Source organism: Verticillium nonalfalfae (genome assembly GCF_003724135.2).
Source record: "Verticillium nonalfalfae strain VnAa140/NRRL 66861 chromosome Unknown scaffold_30, whole genome shotgun sequence".
Lineage (NCBI taxonomy): Eukaryota > Fungi > Ascomycota > Sordariomycetes > Glomerellales > Plectosphaerellaceae > Verticillium > Verticillium nonalfalfae.
This window is the reverse complement of record NW_021167255.1, coordinates 239,379-262,068: the sequence shown is the minus strand read 5'-3', so window position 1 is coordinate 262,068 and position 22,690 is coordinate 239,379. Positions and strand designations below refer to the sequence as shown.

General features: G+C 56.1%; 9 protein-coding genes across 9 annotated transcripts; 5 read left to right on the top strand and 4 right to left on the bottom strand.

Annotated features, from left to right (window-relative positions):
• Positions 1–245: 245 nt before the first annotated feature.
• On the top strand, positions 246–932 carry ARD1 (N-terminal acetyltransferase A complex catalytic subunit ard1; the record flags this gene model as incomplete). Its single annotated transcript, XM_028639347.1, has 1 exon — positions 246–932. One exon carries the CDS (start codon positions 246–248, stop codon positions 930–932), a length of 687 nt encoding a protein of 228 aa, XP_028496389.1.
• Positions 933–4,809: 3,877 nt separating this feature from the next.
• On the bottom strand, positions 4,810–6,301 carry GCD7 (GCD complex subunit gcd7; the record flags this gene model as incomplete). The annotated part of the gene is made up of 3 exons (XM_028639346.1): positions 4,810–4,906; positions 4,962–6,149; positions 6,207–6,301. The coding sequence occupies 3 exons, from the start codon at positions 6,299–6,301 to the stop codon at positions 4,810–4,812; spliced, it is 1,380 nt and encodes a 459-aa protein (XP_028496388.1).
• Positions 6,302–7,913: 1,612 nt separating this feature from the next.
• On the top strand, positions 7,914–9,554 carry NEM1 (Nuclear envelope morphology protein 1; the record flags this gene model as incomplete). Its single annotated transcript, XM_028639345.1, has 3 exons — positions 7,914–9,044; positions 9,100–9,328; positions 9,403–9,554. The coding sequence occupies 3 exons, from the start codon at positions 7,914–7,916 to the stop codon at positions 9,552–9,554; spliced, it is 1,512 nt and encodes a 503-aa protein (XP_028496387.1).
• A 1,730-nt stretch (positions 9,555–11,284) lies between these two features.
• On the top strand, positions 11,285–11,927 carry D7B24_005185 (uncharacterized protein; the record flags this gene model as incomplete). The annotated part of the gene is made up of 3 exons (XM_028639344.1): positions 11,285–11,429; positions 11,503–11,738; positions 11,793–11,927. 3 exons carry the CDS (start codon positions 11,285–11,287, stop codon positions 11,925–11,927), a joined length of 516 nt encoding a protein of 171 aa, XP_028496386.1.
• Positions 11,928–12,536: 609 nt separating this feature from the next.
• NHP2 (snoRNA-binding protein) lies at positions 12,537–13,339 on the bottom strand (the record flags this gene model as incomplete). The annotated part of the gene is made up of 2 exons (XM_028639343.1): positions 12,537–12,937; positions 13,042–13,339. 2 exons carry the CDS (start codon positions 13,337–13,339, stop codon positions 12,537–12,539), a joined length of 699 nt encoding a protein of 232 aa, XP_028496385.1.
• An 899-nt stretch (positions 13,340–14,238) lies between these two features.
• Positions 14,239–14,971, bottom strand: QCR8 (ubiquinol--cytochrome-c reductase subunit 8; the record flags this gene model as incomplete). Its single annotated transcript, XM_028639342.1, has 4 exons — positions 14,239–14,296; positions 14,361–14,538; positions 14,747–14,772; positions 14,913–14,971. 4 exons carry the CDS (start codon positions 14,969–14,971, stop codon positions 14,239–14,241), a joined length of 321 nt encoding a protein of 106 aa, XP_028496384.1.
• Positions 14,972–15,357: 386 nt separating this feature from the next.
• On the top strand, positions 15,358–16,261 carry PHB1 (prohibitin-1; the record flags this gene model as incomplete). Its single annotated transcript, XM_028639341.1, has 2 exons — positions 15,358–15,678; positions 15,752–16,261. 2 exons carry the CDS (start codon positions 15,358–15,360, stop codon positions 16,259–16,261), a joined length of 831 nt encoding a protein of 276 aa, XP_028496383.1.
• Positions 16,262–16,680: 419 nt separating this feature from the next.
• REX3 (RNA exonuclease 3) lies at positions 16,681–18,744 on the bottom strand (the record flags this gene model as incomplete). Its single annotated transcript, XM_028639340.1, has 1 exon — positions 16,681–18,744. One exon carries the CDS (start codon positions 18,742–18,744, stop codon positions 16,681–16,683), a length of 2,064 nt encoding a protein of 687 aa, XP_028496382.1.
• A 1,874-nt stretch (positions 18,745–20,618) lies between these two features.
• Positions 20,619–22,109, top strand: D7B24_005180 (uncharacterized protein; the record flags this gene model as incomplete). Its single annotated transcript, XM_028639339.1, has 3 exons — positions 20,619–20,675; positions 20,783–21,082; positions 21,141–22,109. The coding sequence occupies 3 exons, from the start codon at positions 20,619–20,621 to the stop codon at positions 22,107–22,109; spliced, it is 1,326 nt and encodes a 441-aa protein (XP_028496381.1).
• Between the last annotated feature and the right edge of the window lie 581 nt (positions 22,110–22,690).

Here is a 22,690-nt window from a genome sequence, read left to right as displayed (position 1 = left end):
TGCAACACAGTTGCGGACCCTGTGTAGATCCCCACCTCAATCGCCAAGTGCCAGACAGTAATAGTGCCTTTGCACTGGGGCGCAACACCGCGAGACGGACATCGAAAAGTCTCAACACCAGTCTGCCAGCTAGCTGTCCCAAAGCTTCGACAACGACGTCTGTCCTTTCTCCCTGCTGTTCGCTCACTCCACTCATCCTGCCCCAGCTCTACGACAAACGACGGCCACCATCCACAACCGCAACCATGGACATCCGCCTCCTCAAGTCCTCCGACCTCCCGCTGATCCAGCACGCCAACCTCGAGAACCTCCCCGAGAACTACTTTCTCAAGTACTACCTCTACCACGCCCTGTCCTGGCCCCAGCTCAGCTTCGTCGCCGTCGACGTGTCGCGCCCGGCCAAGACGCCCTACGACTACCCCAAGATTGTCGGCTACGTGCTGGCCAAGATGGAGGAGGAGCCCGCCGACGGCATCCCCCACGGCCACATCACCTCCCTCTCCGTCATGCGCACCCACCGCCGCCTCGGCATCGCCGAGAAGATCATGCGCCAGTCCCAGCTCGCCATGGTCGAGACCTTTGGTGCCCAGTACGTCTCCCTCCACGTCCGCGTCAGCAACCAAGCCGCCATCCGCCTCTACCGCGACACACTCGGCTTCACCTCCGACAAGACCGAGGCCAAATACTACGCCGACGGCGAGGACGCCTACTGCATGCGCCTCGACCTCTCCGACATTCGTGACCGCGTCAACGAGGAGCGCGACGCCGAGCGCGAGCCCCAGGGCGAGGACCAGGACGAGGGCGAGGCCGTGGGCGATGTCGGCTCCGATCCTAGCAAGAAGTCGAAGCCCGATGGCGAGCCCAAGCGCAAGGTCAAGGTCGGCAAGGCGCTGGGTGTCGGCGAGCTCGTGGAGAAGAATGAATCCAAGTGAAGCAACAGTGGCGGTGGGCAGTCAGGGCTTACCTGCTTTATGCAAGAATGCCTGACAGTCAGGAGAAGGAACAAAACGACGTGATGTACCGAAACCACGATAGAAAAGGAATAGGAAACATAAAAGGAAAGACGGCAGTTTGGCACCGTCCTTAAGCCCCAGGCGGGGGCGAGGGAGTGTGACGGATAGGGTATGATGATGAACCGTGGCCAGCGGCAAGCCAGATAAACTGATACTCTGGCGGTCAGAGGCAGGTAGAGGGGCTCTTCCGACTGGACAGCCTTCCCCAGTGCAGCTGCCAGCGAAGCGGTATATCTAGGTACTGTAGAGTGGTTTCAAAAGAGCACTTAGAACAATGACGCTTTACAGACTCGACGGTCTATCTTTATTGATCATGAGAAGAGCGCTCCTACCTGCCAGCTTCCGTCTCTCTTCGTTCCTGTTCCTCCAATTCCCTCGCAAATGCTTCGTCTGCCTCCATTCTTAATCGCTCCACGTCCCACGTCAGTGAACTTACCTCTTCCTCGAGTCGGTCACTCTCGAAGTTCCTTCGCACCTGCTTCCCTGCGCTCACCGAATCTGTCTCTTCTTGTGTTCCAGCGGCCTTGGAGACGGCCTCGTTCTCAACGTCTTCCTTTCTCTTGAACTGTCCATCTCTAGCTTCGTCGAGTTGTGCACATCGGCGAGCAAGCCTCTTCTCAAGCTCATCTAGTTGGCGGAACTTAACCTGCGATGTCTGGTGTAGAACGTCTGTTGCCTGACAACCTTGACTGCCAGGTCCACGCTGCCCCTGGTCGGCAACTCTAGGCCAGCCTCTGGCTTGGGGCACCCCTGGATGAGCATCCCTAGAATTGGCACCACTGTGAGCACCAGGTATTCCAGGCGCATGGCTCAGAGGTAGAGCAGACGGCAGTGCAGAGTCAGGCCCAGCGTTCCACGCACCAGGAGGAAAACCGCCCGGTGGACACGTCATCGGACCCGGCCCCAGTGGCAGCACCCGCGGCGGAACGGTCAGAGGTGCCGGCCCCGGTAGGCCCCACGGATTCCCTCCTGCCCCAGAGGCAACACCACTCCCGTGCCTCTGCCCCCGCCACTCCTTTCGCTCAGCCTTTTCCCTCGCCCTCCTTTCCCGTCTGCGCCCTCTCCGTATACCTCGCTGTGCCCTCTTCAGCGCGCGGAATGCTTGCGATAGACTTTTAATCTCGGCACGCATGACCTTGCTGTCGACATTCTGAGATGGGTACTCTGAGCGTGTCCGCTTGGCTTCGGCCAATTCAGCTTTGAGACGTTGAACATTCTGCTTCGTAATGTGTTCTTCGGGCTTTATCAACCATGCGTGCAGCGTTCTATGGAAGACGGGAAATTGCGAGACACTGAGGTCGTCATGATCCGGCAGAGAACTGAGCGATGAGTCGGAGCTTGCTGGTGACCCTGAGCCGGTCGAGGACCCAGATTCTCTGCGCTGATGCTGCTGTACGGGCAGGCTCAGGGGAGGGATGCGAACAAGTGGATAGTGATTCATGTGTGGTTTCTGATCATCTATTGGGAATGACCCAGGAAGTGAGCCTGGCCCAGGAGGCAATCCTGGTGCCTGCACCGGCCTCGAGTAACAAGTATTAACCTGCGGGCCATGTTGTACGTTCGGATGGGTGTTGTGATATACGGTTCCCGGGTAGCCATGGTTGAATCCTCCACTGAACATGCCTGGCCCAGCGATGACGCTGTCTCGGTAGCTGACCCCATTGGTATCGGCAACCAGTCCACCGACGCGAACGCCGTTGCGATCCACGACGAACCTGTTGCCAATGGAGAAGCCTTCGTCGTTGAGTTTGATACCAGCAAAGTTAAAACCACTCGGTGAAACTCGCGCCGGCTGTAACTGCTGCTGTGGTTGGGGGGGCCAGTAGGGATGGAAAAATAGAGGCTGGTTCGGTGGCAGAGAAGGAGGCATAGGCCGGCCTAGGTGATGGGGGCGGTGATGATCAAATGAGGAATCCCATGCGCCAGGCATATGAGGACTGTATTCGGCTTGATGTTGCAGGCGAGGCGGCTCGAAGGCCAGTCGCACCCACATGGCTCGGGGTTGGAAAAAGTACGCATTCCATTCTGCTGTGACGGCCTCTGCTTCACGCTTCACACCAAGGGCAGGCGATCCCACTGCTACGTCAGCGGCTGAAGCCCGACGAAGCTGGTTGAGGTGCACTGAGGGATGAGCCCGGCCGCTGGAGGCAGAACCCGTGGTGCTGTCTGTCTCGGCGAGCAGTTTGCGATCAATGACGGCTTCGTTACGTGCAGTGGCGTGATTGGGCAGTAGAAAGTTCAGGAAGGTCTGCCAGTCTGACGAACTCACATCGCGCTTAGCCCATTCCTGTCTGTAGGGAAAATCATCTGGACGAGAGGTCGATATGAGAGAAATCGTCTGAGTAACGTGATGATCCTGAAAGAAGCCCCTAGGTAGTGGACGAGTTTCGAAGTAATCGTGTGCTGCCGCTGATGAGAGCGAGGAGACCGGAAAGGATGACTCGCTGACTGAGTTGTTACGGCGGTCACTTGCGGACGGAGTGAGATCCACCTCACTCTGGTTACTGGGTGAAAGGGCGGCAGCAGGCTGAAGTTGAGATGACGAGGCTGAAGAGTCTGGGCGGCCGGGGGGCCGGCTGGACGGGTCACAATACCGAGCATCGATGCCATCAATAGCCTGATTGGAATGACCACTAGAGTAGATATCCGTCTCGGAGTATGGGGGCGGCGGCGGGTCGGGAATATCCATGGTAGTATGTCGGACTGGCTGACGTGCCCGTTGTATCAGACCTTCAGCAGACAGATAGAGGAGAATAGGTTCTGAGAAACCTCCAGGTGTGTGGCGGCAGACGAAATCCTGGAAACAGCAAAACCAGATACGGGTTCCATGGGGATGCAATGTCGTCGACGAAGATGAGTAGGCGCGCAATGATAAGTGATTCCAAGGTATTTGTTGATTAACGGCGATATAGGTGACCTTGGTGGTGGTGGTGTTTTGGCAGGGTTGTTTGTAGCTTGTTGGCCAAATAGGTGAATGCGGGCGAGAGAGTCTGTGCTGGGAGACGGGTCGAGCCTGCTTGCTTACCTCCACTGCCTCGCCTTTCAGTGGATTAAATCAGCTCAATGGCTGTTCAGAGGGAGGCTGCTGTAAGGCGCACGCTGCCTGAGCTGGCGTCCAAGATGCGTTTGGCCTGAACTTGTCCCAATCCAAGCACTTGGCGATGCGAAATAAACCGACTAGGTTGCCAGCCCGCCTTTCACGTACCGGTTTCATTCATAGGCTTTGATATGCTACATGATGGCAGTCATCCAGCCTTATGATAAGTGCGCAGACTGCAGACTGCAAACTGCCGAGTGCTGGGTTACCTCCTTCGGCTACCGTACCCTTCCTAGGTACTCTGCCCAACAATTCAGCCCTGATTTCAGGGCGACCCAGTGACTATGTCGTGATGACCCTCTGGGCGCAAGGCAGACTCGAGCCACTCTTGTGCCGAGGGACGACGATAGGGCCGGAGGGTGAGGCCCCCCTCAAGTGGCCCCATCCCGCCGACCGCGTCACTGCATCTGCTTACGCGGCCAGCCCCTCCTCCTAGAACAACCACGGCCCTTTCCCCGATCTGCCATGATTGCTCAGCCCTGTCGCTCAGAAACCGCTACTCTCTCCTCATTAGAAAGCCTGCTGGCTTTCAGACTCCCGAATTGAGCTACAAGCACATCTGAGGTGTAGCTACTCTCATGAAACCCAGCTATAGAATGTCCTGGCACAGGCAGCCATCTCTGTCATCGCCATGTATGCAGTACTTTGTGAGCTGACCACGACAGCTGCCACAACATCATGCTCCCTGAGCTCTTGATTTTACCTCTCCAGCTCGTCCCACAGCTGGAAGTCCACATCCTCCTGCTTGTAGTGGTCCGCGATGATGGTTGAGAGGTGATTGCGAGAGTGCGCGCCCCTGTCAATGTGTCAGTCCGGTCTGCCGCTCATCCTGTTAACACGAGTCCACTTACAGGTTGGTGATGTATGTGTCGACAAGCTCTGCCGGCACCAGTTCCGTGGCGGCGCTTCGTACATCGACGCCGTTCACAAGTGGCCCGTCGGCGAAGCTCACGTGGCTCATTGAGCTGCCCCATTCATTCAGATTCTCCTCGTCAACCGAGCTCTCTGGACTCAATTTATAGACGCCACTGAGAACAATGACTGATGTTCCCCGCTCCTTGGCTGCCCTTGCGATGATTCCGGCGCCTGCATCGGTCACGACGCCGCCATTGGCGAGCACCGACCGAGCGCCGAGCACGACCTTGTTGATGCGTGGCATGTGTGCCATGAGGCCGGCGTTCATCACGTTGATAGACGAGACACCGACTGCCGACAGCTTCTTCCTAAAATGGGCATACGGCGGCTCGTCAGACGATGCACGGGGCGCCTCAGTCGCAATCAGCACCGTGAATCTCCTCTTGGCAGCCGCACGGAGGATAAACTTTTGCACAGTGGCAGAGGGCTGGTGAACGAGCACGTAGTCCATGGGGTGGATCTGCACCTCAGCAGCCGAAGCGATCTGGTCATCGACCTGGCTAATCTCGTCTTTGATCTCATCGATGCCATCAATGATTTCTGCCCTGATAGCGTTCACTCTGGTCTGTTGTCCGCGCATAGGAGTGGACACACCCGAGCCACCAAGGTAGGGAGAACCCGCGCCGATGTAAGGCGATCCCGACGCGGTGCTGTGCACATCCACCGTAGGGGCGGCCTCGAGCAAGCTGAGTAGGGTCTTGGGCACCGAGAAGGAGCTGGCAGACGTCAAGGCACCTGGCCGAACTGGTCGGGGCCCGCTGGATATATAGTCCGCGCCGGCATCCTGCTTCGTGTACGTGGACGGGGGCCAGTGATGTTCGAGCTTGGATGCGTCGGCGACGGCCGCAGTAGGTGTCATCTGTACATCGCTTGGTGTCTCATCGCCTCCGTCATTTCGGTCTTCGGCAGCCTCATCACGAATCAAGCCCAGCACTCTCCTAACGATATTGCCGACAACGAGCTCCTTAGGTTGCGCCGCCACAAGCCGACATCCGACCTGCTGGACCTTCTCAAGCATCTGGTCAACATCCTGAAATCTTGTCTTGGCGACTACCTGGAGGAGGATGTGTGCGGTGGCAACAGCGCATGGCTCGGCGCCGGAAATCTGTCGTCGCTTGAGGAGGCTAAATGGGCGTTTAGTTGGCGAACTGGCCAGTGCGCATACCCACGGGCAAACTCACGAAATAAGACTGTCAATTGAAGCCTCAAGCGACTTTCCCTTCAAAGACTTGAGATATCTCTCGAGCTCCGAGAGGCTCGGCTTCACGGACGACATGGTGGTATTGAATCTGGGCGCAGGGTGCTGTGATCGCTTGATTTCGGAGTGGGTGTTGTCGCGGGGTGTCTTCGTGCGCCGTGTCCGTGGGCAGTCGGATTGCGCGGGGTTCTTCCAGGAACAAGATGTACCAAATCAGCTTGCCGTGAGAAAAGTCTTAGTTACTACCGTCTTGTATGGCGGGGGCTCGAAACAGGCTGAGCAGACGAACTAGAACTTTGGATACTCGTCGTCGAGGGCTGATCTTGAAGGGTTTGTGGTTCTGAGTCAAAGCTACGATCAGCGCCATCCCACTCTGTGTGGAGGTACGTAGACAATGTGCCTTGCTTGGGCATGGTGGGATGGGGAATTTCACAGTATGAACTAACCATAATGAGTTAGCCGTGGGTAAACTTGGAGTCTTGAATCACGTGCATTTACGGTTTTGCTCTGAGATCGCGACACCTCCACATCGAAACCAAGCATTGAAGACGGCTTTGCATCGAAAGATCGAGCTGCTGCTTGCTGTCAAGGCTAGCAAGGGGGTTTGGGCATTGGCCTAGGACCTTCAACTTGGGTACATGACTACCTACCATCCATCAACAGTCTCCTTCTGATCGCTCTTGATCATTTGTTACATACCTACACATATTGGATTAGGCAAAGCCGATGCTGATTTGCCCGTCCGTAATAGTAACGGACTAGTCCTTAAGAGAAGGGCCCCCCCAAACGGACCTCCTCAAGCTTCACGGCATACAGAATGTAGCCCCAGTTAGGACCTCGGCGTAGGTGTAATTACGTAGTCGCTTGGCATCGGCAGCTCGCCCTAGAGGATGACCAGCCAGAACACGTGAACCTCGTTCCCGTCGCCCCAACTGAATGTGGAAGGATCAGCCCAGTCCCTTCTAACCCGACACAGACACGGACTCCCACTCAGGCCAGGTGCGACAGACTGTTGAGCTTCGCTTTCTGACAGCCTAGGCAGCCTGTCTATTCACTCATTCACCCTCCGTCTGCTTGCCGTGGCACAATTCTCGACCTTCAACTTCGTTGCTCGCGCAGAGCTCCCTTGGGCCGTTGCAATTCGACAAATTCACGACATTGGGTCCCCCCCACCCCCTTGCGCCAAACGCGACCATCGTTCGCAGCCGAATCCGAACTGTTTGAGGTGCCCTCCCCTTCCGACTGAACGTTGCATTGAATTCCGACCTGCATCAGCGACCATCCCTTTGATAGACGTCAGACTCCCTCGTCATCCCCGCCATCCTACCGAAAAGAGCGCATCGCCGAGGAGAAGCCCTTCCACTTAATTATCGTTCATGGCGACGAGGTGATCGGTACTTTCTCTGGGGAAACACTTGAAGCGTCTCAGAGACTGGTCAACCCCCCTCCGGCCGACTTCGAACCTCGTATACGCAAAACACGCAGGTCGCCGTCCACTCGTTTTTTTGGCACCTAATTTGGACTCTACCGACCTTACATCCATACTTTTCTATTGCGCGTTTCCGGCAGCATCTCCCTTCGCGACCTGTATCAATACGTTAGGCCCCCCTGGTGCTCAGCCTTCGAAATCTGCTGCATCCTTTGTCGGTTTCGCCTATCCATGCCTTATGGACTACATTTATTACCAAAGATGAACTCCTTGAACATAATCACCTCGCGGGTGTCGCCGCCACCAAGCCCAGGCCCCTCGCGATCCAACTCTTTCGGCTCCATAGGCATGGCGGTAGAGCCCAATGATGACTCGTGCGATGGCGACCCGGACCGGAAGCGAAGGGATGACGCTCTCGAAGACCATGTTTCAACGACTGTCAAATCCGAGAAGGTCGACGAAGCGTCCGTCAGCATCGATGCGCCGAGTGAATACACGCCCCTAATGAATGAGTCGAAGGAGGCGGGAGTGCGGTCAGCGACGTGGCATTCTCTGCCGCGTTCCATCGCAACCACGTTCATCAATTCGATCCGATGGTTCTTCTCTACCCTGGCCGCTCCTGGCGTCTACCTCATCGCCTGTCTGTATGATACCTCGGGCGCATTTGCGCCGCTCTCTCAGCTGAGAAAGCTCTTTGGGACGCGCAATGATAAGTTTGCGCACGAATCTGGTTTCTATGACGAGAAGAATGGCCTGCACCTCTCTACTTCGAGTCAAGCGTACGGCACATTGTCTCGGCCTGTAAGGTCTTCCGGCTCATCATCGTCTGGCCTCTCGTCCGAGTCCGAATCGGATCCTGACCACAGGAACCAGCATCGCAACTCCGTACAACGACATACCCGCTCCAAGACTCTACAAGACACAGAAGAAATCGCCCCGTCACGAAGGTCTATACGTATCAAGCTACACAGCGAGGAAGGACTCCGAAAACACCGAAAGACCCAATCTGCCAGCTCACAGGCCAAACGCAGTGACGGCAACGCCGTGGCCGACATTTCTGCCCAGCTCAAGTCGCCGACATCACCTGCTGGCGCTTTGACGAAGTACCCGAGAACACCAGCACCACCTCGCCCCCTTATTCCCCGCCGCCAACCATCATACCTCAACCTCGAACAAACCGATCGGAAGTACCAGAAGACACTGATCCTGGATCTTGACGAAACATTGATACACAGCATGTCTAAGGGAGGCCGCATGAGTACTGGGCACATGGTCGAAGTCCGTCTAAACCAGACCTATGTCGGCGCCGGAGGGCAGACGTCGCTGGGGCCGCAACACCCCATTCTCTACTGGGTCAACAAGCGGCCCTATTGCGATGACTTCTTGCGCAGGGTAAGGCTCACTCGCTAGACACACAGCCCAGTACATGCTGACGTTGGGCATCCAGATCTGCAAGTGGTACAATCTTGTAGTCTTCACGGCCTCCGTGCAGGAATACGCCGACCCTGTCATAGATTGGCTCGAGTCGGAGAGGAAATTCTTCTCGGCTCGTTACTATCGCCAGCACTGCACGTTCCGGCAAGGTGCGTTCATCAAGGACCTGAGCTCTGTCGAGCCCGACCTCAGCAGGGTTATGATCTTGGACAACAGCCCGCTGAGTTACATGTTCCATCAAGGTACGATCTGTTGGGTGTCTTTGGGCTTTTTTCTTCTTCTTCTTCTTGCTGACCTATTCTTCTCTGCCTCGTAGACAATGCGATACCCATCCAAGGCTGGATTAACGACCCGACGGACAACGACCTTTTGCATCTGGTGCCGCTTCTTGAGGGTCTGCAGTACGTGTCGGATGTGCGGGCGCTGCTGGCGTTGAGGGGAGGCGAGGACGGTCAGCACATGGCATAGTCGTTGTAATGGCAAAGACAAAGGGGCAGGTGGAGCGTGAGAAACTTCAGCGGCTTCAACTACGTCTGAAGGCGATTGAATGTGTGTATGTATACCAACAGCGGTGTTGTAGGTTTCCGGGAGTGAAACGGAGTTTCTGAGCGGGTGGGCGCAAAGAAACCAGCATTCAGGGAACGACGGCAACGTCGATAAGCTGGTTCTGAGAGCGGGTTTTGTGCAATTGTTATTCCAGTTTGTCCATAATGCAGCTGAACGACACGTGATTGTGTGTCACGTATGATCCTCCTGGACCTGGAAAGGCTGCATCGACGAGGGGCGGGGGCTCAGGGGATTATGCTGGCCTTTGCTCAACCTGTTTCACGGACAACCTCGTGAAGCACGACGGGGCATCCGACGTTCCTGGGCTAAGGTGCTCCGGGTGCAGCAGAACGAGCAAGGGTGTGTGTGGGGAGGCAGACGGCCGGGCAAGGTGCAAGGAGGACCACTGAGGGAGAAGAAAGATTAGCGTGCAATTGTGATGCGATGACGCGATGGTACCATCATGCTGTTCTATTAACGAGCGCCGAAGCCAGCAGGGAAAAGTGGCATCGGAATGCGATGTGGATTCACTTTTCGTCTCGAAACAGAAAGACGGCAGGAGATGGGAGTTTCTGGATATGCATCTTGACGATGCACAGCCACAAGCAAGGAAATGAGCTTTCATCAAGCATCCTCTCCTCCTGGCGTCCCGGGTCAGATCACGACGCCACTTGCTGTGAGGTGAACCTGGTAGGCATATCAGGTACTGGGGCCTGAAATGAGAGGTGAGGGCAGGAGTATAAGCTCCGATGGGCAATCGAGGATCGGCTCGATGGAACAGACAAGGCCCCTGCTGAGTGCCCTGGCAATGAGCGGTTTGGGGCGGGCCAGAACATCATTGCGGGAGCTGGGGCGTGGGCCAATGACGGATTCGTGGGGCGTGTGGGGCACACCATGTTCATCCAGCTTGAGCCAATCCAGACCTGGCGCAAGCGGAGGGCTGGGCAGGGAAGTGAGTGAGTGAGCTGGGGGGAGACGTGAAAGTGAGGTGGGCTTCTGAAATCGGCTATGGTGACATCATTGCACAGGTGACGACACTGGCTGGTCTGGGGCGGGTGCGAGCAGCTTGTTCCCAGCAATGCGCAAACCAGCCGCGCCCCCCTTTCCCCAAAGCTGTCCCCTAGCCAGCGGCGGGTGGTCATTAGCAGCGCTGCTGGATTGACCGATCCCGGCTGCGGTACACGATCTGTTGCCCGTAGCGCCTGCCTCAGCCATGTACACTACCTTCCAAGAGGGGTTCCCGAGGTCACCCATGTCATTCATGTTTTGGAGCCCAGGTCACGGGCTTGAGGGGCAAGGGAGCAGGCCGAGTAGGTAGGTAGCCAGCAAGAGCTCCTGCCCTGTTGTGCATGTGTGACAGCCTGAGGACGACGGACGGGGAAAGCTTTCCAGCTGCCACCCCATTCCTCACCTTCTCCCATAAAAGCGTGCCGCGTCCCCTCGTCAGCCAGCTTTCTCCTTCCTGTCACACCGTCATAACGAACAACAAACGATCCTCACTACCAATCCAAGATACCCTAAAACACCAGCCAACATGTCTCTGCACTGTAAGTCCTGATTCTCCGAGGATGGACGGCCCTGCTTGGCACATTGGCTGCCGATGCACTTGTCGATGATTTCGTCGCTGCCTCGAGGTGTTCCAGCATCATCACATGTGGATGATGGTGGCATCCGTCCGCATCACACGACCTCCCCGGGACAACAGTCATTCTAATGTATCTTCGTCAGACCTCCCCCCCGTCAAGCCTTCGGCCATTGCCCTCGGCACCATCTTCAACCACACCGCTGAGCTTGCCAGTAAGTTTCTCCAGGCTGTACCCCGCACCGCCGTCCACTCCGTGATCACGCCTGCTCACATGAGATCGTTCAGTCCTCAGCCCCCTCTTCGGCCAGACCTACCAGCGCGCGAAGGCTGCCCACTCCAAGGAGGAGTTCGCCAAGTCCAAGGAGGCTTCCTCCGCCGCCGTCGCCTGGGGCACCTCCCTCGTCGGTTCTGCCCTCCAGGCCTACGGTGTCGGTGCTCTCATCAACGCCACTGGTACTCTGTCTTACAAGGGCGCTTCTTACCTCGGTGCCCTGATCTTCGCCGCCACTGCCGCCCCTGGTGTATGTCTGCCCTTGCTCCATTTTACTTTGAAATCCCCCTAACACCCTGCTCAGTACATCTCCGAGGTCTTCATCGAGAAGCATGCTCTTGACACCGTCGGCGTGAGCGTCCTTGCCAAGGTCTTTGAGACGGTCGGCCTGTCCGTCTTCCTGACCTGGTGGGGCACCCGCACCAACCCTTTCGAGTAAGGGATAATTTTGGGTCGTTCCTTTAGTCGGAATACCAACAGGGAAGCATGGCCAGCAGACGATATAAGTCAGCAGCCTGCACCCTATGTGCTTATAGTCTGGGACTTGGAAGGTTCAGGAGTTTAGAGATAATGAATTGAGAACTTGCCTCTAACCAATGGAAGCCTGCTTCTTGTCGATTGCCATGTGTCTCCCCCTTGTAAACCATTGGATGTAATTGGCATTCGCGTAGCGTGCGCAAGAGCGCTTCGAGCATACATGGATCACAACAGTCTTGCCAGTGCTATTCAGGCAGCTTGAAAAGCATCACATCACATGAATGAGTTATCAGTGTGAACAAATAGTCGTCATATTTTGAGTACGAAGCAATACTCGACACCAAACGCCGGTCCCATCCGTTATGTCCCTGTCGCGCGACATGGCCAGGAGGTATAATACACCACCATACCCACAGAGCTGCCTGGCAGTCCTGAACACTTCCTCTCGCCCGCATCTATCGACGCACGCCGGCTCACGGGCGGCAGTACCCGTCAGCGGCCAGGTTTCTCTGTCTTTACTCTCCTCTCCGGTTTCCAACAGCCTGTCTCAGACATCCGTCGGCGAAATACCTCATGCCCAGAAAGCCTGCCTCGCCGTCTCCTTCTGCACGAGCTTGACGAGCGCGTCGTACGACTCCTTAAAGTCCTCGCCGTCGTCCTCGTCGTCCTTCTCCTTCTTCTCCGCCTTCTTGGCGCCGGCAGCGGACGCCGTCTCCATGACCATGACAACGGAAGTCGGACGCTTCGTCTTGGCGGCGGCGCCGAGCTCGGCGCGGGAGGGCACGAAGATGTAGGGCACGTTGTGGTCCTCGCAGAGCACGGGAAGGTGGGCGATGACGTCCATGGGCGAGATGTCGGCGGCGATGATGAGAACACCGGGGAAAGAGGTGCGGCCGGGAGCGGCGGCCGGGGACTTGCGGAGCGTCTTGACGACCTCCTTGACGCCGCGCTTGAGGGTGTTGTTCTTGGCGGCTGCGGGGGAGAAAACAGATCAGCAGTTGAACGTATGGGTGGTCGGGCCAAGAGTCGCCGGCTTCGCGCCGGACGTTTGATCCAATGGATGTTTAGCTACTCACACTTGCGGATCGTCTTCATGATCTTCTTCATGGCCTTGTCGTCGGCCAGCGGCACGGCGAAGGGCACCGTGGCGCCGGGGATGATGGGGCCGACCTTCTTGACGGCGCCGTCAGTCTCGACGACGGGCGCCGCGGCAGCGGCGGCGGCATCGGCCTGTATGTGCTCGTCCAGGGCGCGCTCGAGCTTCTCCTTCTTCTCCTTCTTGTCCTTCTTGTCCTTCTTGACCTTGGCCACACCGTCGGCGTCGGAGCGCTTCTTCTCCTTCTTCTCCTTCTTGTCAGGACGCTCGGACGCCATTGCTGCGACTGTCAGGGGTTTTCTAACGACAAATTGGTTCCTGGGTGCGGGTGCGGGTGCTGGGCGATTTTGGCGGGACGGATCTTCGAGGGTGGGCGCTCAAGTCGTTTCGTGGTATCGTCGCTGGGTGCAGCAAGTACCAAAGGAAGCTCGAAATTTTTCCCTTCGGATTTTTTTGCGGGGAGCTCGTGTGCCCGCCAATTGGAGTCGGCGCTGGGTGGAAGTATATCCGGGCCGAAATTCTCGGTGAGGAAAGTCGGCGGGGAATTGTCGGTGAGTCGGACGACTTCACGTGACTTTAATGAAAACCTGAGTGAGATGCCATGCGTCGGTTTCTGGCCCTCGGAGCAGCGATTTCAATCATATTTGCCAGTCGTCCCTTCTACTAACGCCGAAAAGCTGCTGCCAGTTGTTGATTCCTGTGCACAACTCATCTCGAGTGGGTGTGCCGCTCTGAACGCGGTTTGACGAAGGACCCAGTACCATCTCACCAATGAGAGGCTTCGGGTTGCTAATGAGCGAAGTTGGCTGCCTTACGTTTTGGCAGATTTGCGTCATGAAGCAGTGATGTTTATACAGATAGCGATTTGACAGATAATGGAGTTCTCTGCCTGCAGATGGAGCTCTTTCGTCAATCCGTAGGAAACCACCGCGCATTGAGGCGGATGCGCAAGGAGTCGAGGATTTATGTTACCTTATGAAGCAATTCACATCAGCAGCCATTGACAAATATGTCAGCGTTGCATCCACCACGCAGCGAAAGTAGCAAGATCCTATCGTCTGTATGCGTCACTCAATTGGAATAGCTCTACTCCCTCCCCCCGTCGCTCAGCTGATGTACAAGTGTTTTGACACAAGGGTCTCGCCGTCTAATCATTCATCCTCTGGTCGCTCCAAATTTATTCCTCCTCGTCAGCGAACTCGGCCAGACCGGCCTTGGAGTTCAGGTACTCGTTGCTATTACAAGTTAGTAAACCCATCTCGCAGCGCTCCACGCGCAGAGCGTGTCTGGCGAACGCACCGGTGAATGGCCCAGTCCATGGCGTAGTAGGCGACAACCAGAGGAGGGACGACGTAGAGGACGGAGCCGCGGAAACGGCGGAAGGTGTTGAACACGGCATCGTGGCCGGCGCCGGCGAAGGGGTTCTGGCGGTTGGCAGAGACACCGAATGTGATGATGCCACGCTGCTTCTCGCCACCTGTTTGTTTGTTTGTTAGAAAGGTGTTTATCTTGAATATTACCACTCAACTCCTGGCTCGTTGCGTGTGGAGCTGAGCGGTAGGCTCTCCATCGTCATCGAAGTCTGCTGTCCCGCGTGTTTCTGACGAGCTTCGAAACCCAATGTCCGTCGTATGATGTTGTGCCGTTGCGTCGTTGCGTCGGGGGGGGGGGAAGGCGGTACTAACCGATGTTTCCCCAATCGCCGAGGTAGCTGCGAGGTCAATTAGCATTGAAACTCGAGAGAACAATTGGCAAACAAAAGACCCGGGCAATCGTCAGTCACAACTGTTCGCCCTGGACGAAAAGCCGCACCGCGCCCGGGCCAATTGCGCCCAGCGTAAATCGTCTTACTGGTTGAATTTGCCCTTGGGGACGCCGCCGCCGCCGAGCAGGATCTGGGAAGGTCTCATGTTGTCGAATCGGGGGAGTGACGCACGAGGTCTGTGTCGGGGATCGAAGGTGCTTGGAGTGTCGAAGAGGATCAATCGGGTGAGGTTCGAAATCCTGTCGAGGTTCTTGCCGAAGTGCACCCGAAACGGTTTAGCGCCCCCTTTGCTACAATGGCCCCGGTTTGTGTCACCTCCGGGCGAGAATTTCCATGACGGGTCGGCGCTGAAGCACCTTCGTAAGCTCCGCCTCAGGTTCGAACGTGTGCGTGCAACTGGAGCTTTTGAGCAGTGCAGCTTCAAACCTTCCGACAGCCGATCACCAGCTCCTTCTCCTGTCTTCATCGCACCGACCCCGCCGACCACAGTCTCGCTCTATCCATCGCGCCGGTGCCGCAATTCCTTCCACAATGGCCGCAGCTCTCAACTTCATCTCCAAGGCGGCAGTGCCGGCCTTCTTGGGTGCCAGCCTCCTCTCAACCGCCATCTACGATGTCCGTGGCGGTTCCAGGGCAGTCATCTTCGACAGAGTGCAGGGTGTGAAGGATGAGGTCATCAACGAGGGCACTCACTTCCTCATCCCCTGGCTGCAGAAGAGCATCGTTTTCGACGTGCGCACCAAGCCCAGGAGCATCGCCACCATGACGGGCAGCAAGGACTTGCAGATGGTCAGCCTGACGTTGAGGGTGTTGCACAGGCCAGAAGTAAAGGCGTTGCCCAAGATCTACCAAGTATGTGCCCTCTTAGTCCCGGCTTGTTCATTCAGAAAATTAGAGGTCTAATCACTGGTTTGCGTTTCTCCAGAATCTCGGCGCCGACTATGATGAGCGTGTCCTCCCCTCCATCGGCAACGAAGTCCTGAAGTCCATCGTCGCCCAATTTGACGCCGCCGAGCTCATCACCCAGCGCGAGGCCGTCTCCCAGCGCATCCGCTCCGACCTCACCCGCCGCGCCGCCGAATTCAACATTGCTCTCGAAGACGTATCCATCACCCACATGACCTTCGGCAAGGAGTTCACCAAGGCCGTCGAGCAGAAGCAGATCGCCCAGCAGGATGCCGAGCGTGCGCGTTTCATCGTCGAGAAGGCAGAGCAGGAGCGCCAGGCCAACGTCATCCGTGCCGAAGGCGAGGCCGAGAGTGCCGACGCCATCGCCAAGGCCATTTCCAAGTCTGGCGACGGCCTCATCCAGATCCGTAAGATTGAGGCGAGCAGGGAGATCGCGTCCACACTGTCTTCCAACCCCAACGTCGTGTACCTGCCTGGTGGTGGCAAGTCTGGCGGCAGCCAGATGCTTCTGAACGTTGGCCGGTAATCAGCTTGGTGGATGATATTTGTAATAGTATTCAGGCCAAAAGGTGGCCGCGGCTGGACGCCACTTAAATGAGTGTAATTCTACGTATATCCCCTTTCCAATATGTGCTGGTTATGAAGAAGCAGTCAGGGTCCTCTCTTCCCATGATCTGCCTGTTGGCTGTTTTTGCTAAGCGCATGAAACACAACTACCAAGAATGAAAGACGTTGGGCCAAGATGTCATACGATACATTGCGCATGTCACTCCTATTATACAAGCGAGGATGGGGTCGACGTGCGCATTGTCAGTTGTTTATTGCCCAGATGTGGCATGAACTACCGAATAGCTCGCGGGTTCCGCGATCATGTCAAAGTGGCTAGCCAGGACGACCAGCATCGCTACTACCGAAGTGATCCTCGGGGCGACATTGACGTTGAAATCAATGTGCAGTCTCTAGGAACTCCACAGTCAACTTGGTGTCGTCAATTCCACCGTTGGCGCCACTGTTCGAAGCATCCTTCGGTGGAACCATGTCACCTGTAATCTTCTCCAAAGTCCAGCCTTTGAATCGCATGTTCTGCCACTCTTCCATGACCTTGAGCAGAGCCAGTTCTCCGGCAGCTCGAGCATCCTCCGCCGAGTCGTGTCCCTGGATCTTGCCTCCTGTCTCCATCTGGATTTTGCGGTTCAGCAGCGTTTCCATGAGCATTTTGAGGCCATGTCGATAAGGTAGGCCGTGCTTGTGCGGGTTCAGTAGGACAGTGTCGACGAGTGTCGGGTGGATGATGCGGACAGAGTTTAGATCGTTTTCCAAGCCATGCCCGATGAGGGGTGTATTAGGGGCGAGTAGAGAGAAGAGAAGGTCGCGTGCGGCGTTTGGTGATGGAACGATTCTCAGCGCAGCCTTCTGATAACCGTCCGAATTTTTGGTGTTGGTGTTCATGGCGACGGGTGGTATCTCCATGCTGGTCCAAGGCTGAGCTCGTGACATGTCCTCGGGCCAAACACCCGAGAATCGGGAGTTGAGGTCGAGGATTTCGCCTAGAGGTTGCACGAGGACATCCAACATGATGTCGCCGCTGGGCCAGGCAGTAGCCGTTAGACGGACGAGCTCCAGCCCGTTGACCGTGTAGCACATTTCGCAATCAAAGCAGACGGCTCTATCCGACGGCACCGACGGATTCTCTGGCGTTTCGGCAAAGTCCATGACCGCAGCCAGTCGTTTCGGATCATTTACCTTGAAGACGTGATGCGGGGTCTCGGTGCAGCCAACGGAATCTCCCACTTGTGTTCCACAGCAACGATATCTTTTCTGTTGCTTGGAGCGATCGCCGGGCTGACGTTCGGGGAAGTACGTCTTTCCATAGTGATGTTTGCATACGCCGCCAGAGGTAAGAGCACCGTCTGCGTCTCGGCGCCCAGGGAAGACTTGAAATCGTTTGTCGCACCGGTCACATTTTTCCCATCCTTGAGCAGCTTCAAGCCCTTGGCGTGCCTTTGCGATCTCTGCCTCTACAGGAGGGGTAGGGACATAACCGTGAGCGTCAAGACCTTTGATAGAGGTCACAAGACGGCGGAGTATCTGGACTTCTTGGGCAGGCTTCAGTCCCGTGCTGAGGACCTTGGGGGTACCTGATGACTTTGCGTCTGGTCGTGATTTTGGGTTGCGGCTTTGATGCTCATTTCGACGCTCTTCCGTCCACTCCCTGACGGCCATTCGTTTGTACTGCATAATTCGGTTTTTGACCACGTTGCTGTAGATAGTTGGCTTCTCCGTTGCGCACTTCTCTTCTTCGTCCAGTGCTTTCCAGATAAGGTGCTGGTCAGAGAGGACGAGTTGGCTGTCGTCTCCTTTTGCGACTTTCTTGAGTTCTTTGTTTAGTCGAGTGTACTCTTGATGAAGCATCTTCAAGAGTTGAACTCTCGTTTGGTAGGTAGCAGGGGACTTCTTGAGAAGGCGCGGGTTGAGCGTCTCTGGCTTCCTAGGCTTGGCGGACGGGGATGCTTCGGCGGATGTGGAGGTGGAGGAAGCATTGGCTGCGTGGGTTGCGCCGCCTTTTGATGATGAGGTGCCAGCGGACCCGGTGACCTTTTTGGTGGAAGAGCTTGTCACTGATGGTGTGTTGGTGGCAGAAGCGGAGCGACTCTTGGCAGGCGTGTTGTTGGGGTTTCGATTCAGCGAGGAGCGTTGCGCAACAGGTGGTCGTGATGTGGCTAGTCTCTTTGAAGATGGCGGTGAGATGGGACGAGCTTGCGTGGACAGGCTGCCATCTGTGTTCCGGGTTGGGACGACGGCTTTCGAGGCGGGCTGAGCAGATTTGAGAGGTTGTCCAGGGGTTGAGAAGGTTTGTGGAGGCGAGACGACTTGCTCGGTTCTCTGGCGCTTCCTGGGACTATCCTGGAGAGATGCAGGCTCGTCGTCTGGTCTCTGTCGAGATGTGCCTGGCTTCACGACCTGTGATGGAGGGGCGGAGCTGGGACTGTCTTTTTTATGGCCGAACATGCATTGGAAGGCCGTGCAAGTCTCCCCAGCTGGGCAGGGGAGGTGTTTGAGGTTCAGGAAAGAAGCCATGTCGTGTCGTGACAGCAAGCCGGCTGATCAGGGCAGATAGCAAGTATAGCAGGATCCTTTGCATCTGTTTAGTCAGCTCTGCCGTTTGATTTCGGTATTGAATGCAGGCTCATGCAAGGTAGATGTGAGGTAGACGTGAGGTACAAGGCCCCCATTGCTAGCCACGGGTTCTTTGAACTGAGGTGTCTTCAGGGATGAGACGCCCACTGACCAAAGACTCATGGGCAAATTCGATGAATTGCTCGAATGGAGAAGACAGGAAAAGAAACCAAAAAGGGAGGAATGAGATGAAGTGAAAACTTACAGAAGGGTGCGAATGAAGATATCAGAATGGGCAAGTTTCCTCGCTGAGGGCGTACCTACTGATACGGGTAAGGCAGGTTACCTGGGTAGGTACCTCACCTAGAGATATGTAGGCACCTAGGCAGCTGAGAGTTGGACAATGTTTAGGAGCCAATGAAAGCATGGATGAATGATGAGAGCCACTGGTCATGAGATGGAGGATAAAAGCCGTCAAACAGAGTATGAGGTGCACAAGCCCATATCCGCGTGGTGTGCCCGCTGGCATCAGTAATGGGATGAGATCTCAAACGTCAACGGTGTCTTGTACGTGTCGTCGCCAACCTGAAATGGAGGGTGCATTGTTGGGCGGTTGACGGATCAGGGTCAAAGAGTACAGGGATGGCATGAAGTCAATCGGCTGGCCGAGATTAGGTAAGTGGTCCAGCGGCGATGTGGATGGGTGCCTACCTTACCTGGTAGGTAGCCTTCAACTGGCAGCAGAGGAGTGCAGAGAAGGCCATCCCTTCAACAACAACTTGGGTCGTAATCGCCCATCTTGTCTTACGCTGTTCATGATCCACATGAGAAAAGCCCACGACTCCTTCTGTCTCAACTCGTATCCCTAGACGTCACGACAAAGGAAAGGAAAAATACGCCGTGGCTGTGGCAGCCAGTAAGGACTTGCCTATCATGGCCGGGCTTCGGAGGGGAGGGGAGGCCCTTCACCACAGAGACACAGTCTTTATCTCCAATCTGATAAAGATGTCTGAATGCTCGTGGCGGTGTGGTCTCGAAAGCTGCCCCAGGCCCGTTGCATCCCGCCTTCCTTATCAGCACCGTGGTCAGGAGCGCGCGCCCGCTGCTGTGTGATGGTGATTGCGATACGGAGAGCGCGAACCCGGGCCTTCGCAGGGGCATGAGCGTATCGGCCATGTCTGCATACCTATAAAGCACACTCTGTTCGTGTGCTTTGCGACTGCCATCTCTTTGCTGCTGCTTCTCCAGAGCTACTTGCGACGGCATAGCAAGACCATTTCACCATCGCCATAGGGAAATCATCACAAGGTCGTTGTCTCTGTCTACCTACCTACCTAGGTATCTTAGGTACCCTAGGTAAGGTACATAGGTATATTAGGTACCTTGCTGGCATCTGATCAGGCGCCCCCGATCCAGGTGCATCGGACTTAGGAGGTGGCCTCCGGGAGCAACGCGTCCCCTGGAGAGCCTGGACGAGAGGAGCCCACAGGCCTGGAGTTAGGGTGGGTTGGGGCGAGTTGGGGCAGGTTGGGGGCACCAGAGGCACCAGGGCCGCCAGGAGAGCCTGGGCGCGGCCTCTAAGCGCCCCCGAAGCTCCGGCGGACGACCAGCTTCGCCACGGGCCTGTTGGGGAGGGTTGTTGCGTCTTATTGTAGACGCTCACCCTCTTCCTTCCAGCTCACCACTTCTCCCTGTCCCACACGTTGTTGCCCTTTTCCGTACGCTCTATCGACCGGTCCCTGATCTCTTCTGATTACTCTTGCATCATGGATTATACCGGCGGTAGCGCAGAGGCTGACCATCTCTGCGTCTTGGTTCACGGGGTATGTTCAGAAATCACCTACGTCACCCCACGCTGCCTACCTACCTACTTACCTGTGGGACGTCGTTGCGCCTGGGATCACCTGCTAACCACCCGAGGCTGCTATAGCTTTGGGGAAACCCCAATCACATGGCCAACATTGCGAAGAGCCTGCGGTCCCAGTATCCTGCTGACAAGCTCTATCTCCTCCTCGCCAAAAGAAATAGCGGGAGCTTCACCTACGATGGCATCGAGCGCGGCGGCGAGCGTGTGTGCGCCGAGATCGAGGAAGAGCTTGGCTTGATCGAGAAGAGAGGAGGCAGCATCACTAAAATCAGCATCGTCGGTTACTCGCTCGGTGGTCTCGTCGCACGCTATGCCGTCGGCCTCCTCTATGCAAAGGGGTTGCTAGACAAGCTCGAGTGCATGGTAAGGGCCGTCGTTCGACGTTGAGCCTTGATGCCTCTCACTGACGCCCGGCGCACAGAACTTCACCACGTTTGCCTCGCCTCATCTCGGTGTCCGCACGCCTCTCAAAGGATGGCACAACCACGTCTGGAACGTCCTCGGCGCAAGGACTCTCTCCATGTCCGGACGCCAGCTTTTTACCATTGACAAGTTTCGCGACACGGGCCGGCCCCTCTTGGTGGTTTTGGCTGATCCCAACTCGATCTTCATGTCGGGCCTGAAGAAGTTCAAGAGACACACCTTGTACAGCAACATGGTCAACGACAGAAGCGCCGTCTTCTACACCACTTGCATCTCCAAAACCGACCCCTACCGCGACCTCTCGTCCATGCAGATCAATTATGTCAAAGATTACGAAGACGTCGTCCTGGACCCTCACAACCCCTTCTCGTCCAAACCGAACCTGGGAACCCCCGCAACCCTCTCGTCCGTTGCCGTCACTGCCGTCTCCTGGCTTCGCAGCGTTCCCTTCATGCTGGCTGTCACCATATTCGTTCCGATCGGTATCATTGGGTTCCTCATCAATTCATGCATCCAAACCGCGCGCTCATCGAAGCGGATCCGCCTCCATGAGGAGGGACGGGCGGGTGTCAAGGTCACCGACTATCGGAGCTTCCCCCTTTGGATCAACGAGATCCGCACCGAGGTGGAACACGCATACGAAGCGCTCAACAACGCGCAGCACCAAGACTACCTCGGATCGGAAACGGAAGAAGACGACGAGACGCTCGACATGAATCTGGAAGACTCAAAGGTGCTTGCCCGGGAGCGCCGCATGTCCATCCCTTCGCAGCGTACCCTTGCGCTGGCCCCCTATCAGTTCAGTATGATCGAGTCTCTCGACAGTCTTAACTGGCATAAATACCCGGTCTGGATCCACCGTGACAGGCACAGCCATGCTGCCATCATTGTTCGCTGGGAGAAGGAATCATTCAGTGAGGGGAGGGTTGTTTTGAAGCACTGGCTGAAGGAGGAGTTCCTCATGTGAGGCGCCATTTGATCGAAGTTTGAATATGTCCTTGTACTCCATGCTTCGCTGTGCTTGCTCAATGTCAATGACCACGGACTGTGAAGATGAACTCCGTACTTGTAAATATCAATCCTCGTCCTCCTGCTCCCCCAGGTTTCCCGCAGAACGGCCATGCCCCATCAATAATGACATGCTCCTAAGGATCAATTTTGAAGGGTGACTCCCCAAGGGGATGGCTCGCCTTTGATACAGAGATGTTTGATCGTGACTGTCATCTGGCAAGCGTACCATTACATCTTGAAGGTCGTCATGAGGATCTAAGACAGGAAGGCCAAAAGATGTTCGCTTGCACGTAGGTTTGGAAAGCCAGTAAGCCAATATATAAGGAGGCAGGTCACTTTTCCTGGTATAACGCCCAAGAAGGAGCCCCAGTGTGGTGGCCTGGGCCCAGCACAGCAATCAATATCTATTCAATTCTCCTCTACCACACAGACTGATTTCCACACTTGGCGTTGTATAGGGCAGAATATACAGGACAACATGTTCTGGGGACATCTAGTCTACCTCTATAGTATCTTCAACCGGAAGCCGGTTTTACC